The 2,500-nt window shown below is 55.4% G+C and overlaps 2 protein-coding genes across 2 annotated transcripts in view; one reads left to right on the top strand and one right to left on the bottom strand.

Moving 5' to 3' along the window:
* PTSG_08673 (uncharacterized protein) overlaps positions 1-1,484 on the top strand; it is a gene marked incomplete at its 5' end in the record, with an annotated part of 3,721 nt that extends 2,237 nt beyond the window's left edge. The window contains 5 exons of the mRNA XM_004990407.1: positions 30-114; positions 301-372; positions 585-653; positions 839-1,000; positions 1,182-1,484. Of these exons, the coding sequence (XP_004990464.1) occupies positions 30-114; positions 301-372; positions 585-653; positions 839-1,000; positions 1,182-1,241 (448 nt within the window). The 3' untranslated portion in view covers positions 1,242-1,484. The remainder of the gene's footprint in view (positions 1-29; positions 115-300; positions 373-584; positions 654-838; positions 1,001-1,181) is intronic.
* Positions 1,485-1,664: 180 nt separating this feature from the next.
* Positions 1,665-2,500, bottom strand: part of PTSG_08674 (uncharacterized protein) — a gene marked incomplete at both ends in the record, with an annotated part of 5,957 nt that continues 5,121 nt past the window's right edge. The window contains 3 exons of the mRNA XM_004990408.1: positions 1,665-1,934; positions 2,164-2,311; positions 2,429-2,496. Of these exons, the coding sequence (XP_004990465.1) occupies positions 1,665-1,934; positions 2,164-2,311; positions 2,429-2,496 (486 nt within the window). The remainder of the gene's footprint in view (positions 1,935-2,163; positions 2,312-2,428; positions 2,497-2,500) is intronic.

Here is a 2,500-nt window from a genome sequence, read left to right on the forward strand (position 1 = left end):
CCTCCCCGCTTCCCCCATGTCACCACCAGGGCGAAAGCGAAGAAGGAGGAGGCTGAGAGGCGCGAGCGACAGCGCCGCGCACAAGAGGAGCGTGAAGCCAAGCTCAGGGCACAGGTGCGTGTGTGTGTGTGTGCGTGTATGCGTGCGTGTATGCGTGTGTGTTTGGAGGACTGCGACGCTTCACCGACTGCTTCTATCTTCATTTTACTTCCTCACTTGCTCACTTGCACGTCTTGCTTCATAACACAAACACACACACGCACACGTACATGTACACACCCATATCCTTGCACCACGCAGGAGCGGTTGAGGCTGCAGAAGCAACAAGAGATTGAGCGAGAGCGCCAACAACAGGAAGAGTTGAGAAAGAAGGTGGGCTGAAAACATGTGTATGTCCGTGTTTTGTTTTGCATCTGCTTGTGTCTGTTATCGGCTGCCAATCCCATGTTCGTGTGTGCGTTCGTGTGTGTGTGTGTGTGTGTGTGTGCCAACAGCACGCCCTGCATCGCACCAAATGCTGCCACCTACAGACCTACTCACGACATCACGCATCACTGCACCCTCGCACACTGCTGCACCGACAGCTGGAGCGAGAGGCACGGGAGGAGCAGCTGCGACAGCAGAGGGAGGCCGAAGCAAAGGCCAAAGCGGAGGTACATATGTGATGCGGTGTGCACGCTGTGGTGTAGTGCACCCGTGCTATGATGTAGTGGTGTGTTGGTGTGTTCTGTTGGTGACATGTGTGTCGCCGTGAGGAACTGTTGAGGCATCGCAGAATGCTACAAGAGCTCATTCAATCAAACATGCACACCCACACACAACCACGTATCCATGTCAGGCTGAGCTTGAGCGCAAGCGGCAGGTGGCGCGGCAGCGACAGGAAGAACTGCGGCGGAAGAAAGAGGAAGAAGAGAGGAAGCAGCAAGAGGAGCTGGAGAGGAAGCGGAAGAGGCAGGCAGAGGCGCTTGAGAGAAAGGCAGAGCGCGAACGCCAACGCAAGGTGCGTGTGTGTGTGTAACATGCTGCGTGAACGAGTTGTGGCGTCAGGGCATGTATTGGAAAAGGATCTTCTGATCTTAAAACACGCATGTCGTCTGTGGGCCACTTCGCACATTGGACACACACACACACACACACTTCATTCACACACACATCCACATGCCCGCAACTTGTGTGGGCAGGTGTTGGAGGCAAAGCAGGCGCTGCAACGCAAGATTCGCTGGCTGCACAAGTTTGGCTGATGGGTGGCAGCGGTGTTTGATGGCTATGTGGAATGAATGGCGGCTGTAGTGAAACACGCACACACACACACACATATGTGTGTGCGTGGGCGTATTCAATGGTGACATGGTATGAGATTGCTTGGCCGTATGCACGGAAGGACAGGATGGGGGACACGGTTGAGAGGTTACGCTGTTTGTATGTATGCGCGGACCAACTGACATGTTGCTTGTGCTCTGAATGAATGAAATAACGAAACGGGGCGTAGTTGTAACTGAAGCCATGTTGAGATGAAGAAGGGGAGTGGGATGGATGGAGAACACGAAATACACACGACACAGCCATCGCGAGTCAGACAGAGCGCAACGAAGGTGGCAGAACCACCGAGTGCACACACACACACACACACACACACACACACACTTGGCGCGCTGTGGCAGTGTTTACGCCCACGGCATCTCTGAGATGCGGAGTTCGGTTCCTCCAAATGGAACGAGGGTAACGTTCACGAGAGGTCCACAGGATGACGTATTCGAACAGGCCGGAGAGGCGGGTGGCGCTGCAGCGGAATTTTTCTCCAGCCCCCAGGTGGGGACAACGCGCGCCTGTGCGGTGATGGTGACAGCCCAGCTCGTGTGATTGAAGGGGGCGGTGCCCGGGTGATAGCCGCCGCCGTTGAAGTGGAAACTGGACGCCGGGTCCGCAGGATCGACCTGAAGGACACGAATCAAGCATGCGAGGAGGAGCAAGGGGACCGCGGGGAGTATGTGTCTTGGTTGTTGGTTGGCATTGGGAAGTGAAGATGGACGCACAAGTGCGGCGGCTGCAAATCACTCAACATGCTTGCAAAGACAGACAGACAGACCGACAGACCGACAGACAGACAGACAGACAGACACAGACACAGATACACACACGCACACACACTCGCGCGTGTGTCACCTTCAGGGCGTATCGCCACTCCGTTGTTGGGAGCAGTTGCAAATCGCGGGACTGGAACGGGTGCACGCCAATGACGGTGTAGTTTGGAGTGATGGGCAGGGAAAACAGCAGCGCGCCACGATGCACGCTGATCGTCTCCTCAGAGAACCTGAACAGTGATGGTCATGAGAATGGTGTGTGAGGTGCGAGTTGATGGGGGCCCGAATGGCAAAGGCGAACAACAAAGGAGGTGCAGATCGCTGTGTGTGTGTGTGTGTTTTCCTACCAGTGCTCCACACGGATCTTTGGGTTCAAGTTGATGGTGATCGTCGTTGTGCCGGCAGATACGTTAACCTAA

This window comes from Salpingoeca rosetta (genome assembly GCF_000188695.1).
Source record: "Salpingoeca rosetta unplaced genomic scaffold supercont1.24, whole genome shotgun sequence".
Classification (NCBI taxonomy): Eukaryota; class Choanoflagellata; order Craspedida; family Salpingoecidae; genus Salpingoeca; species Salpingoeca rosetta.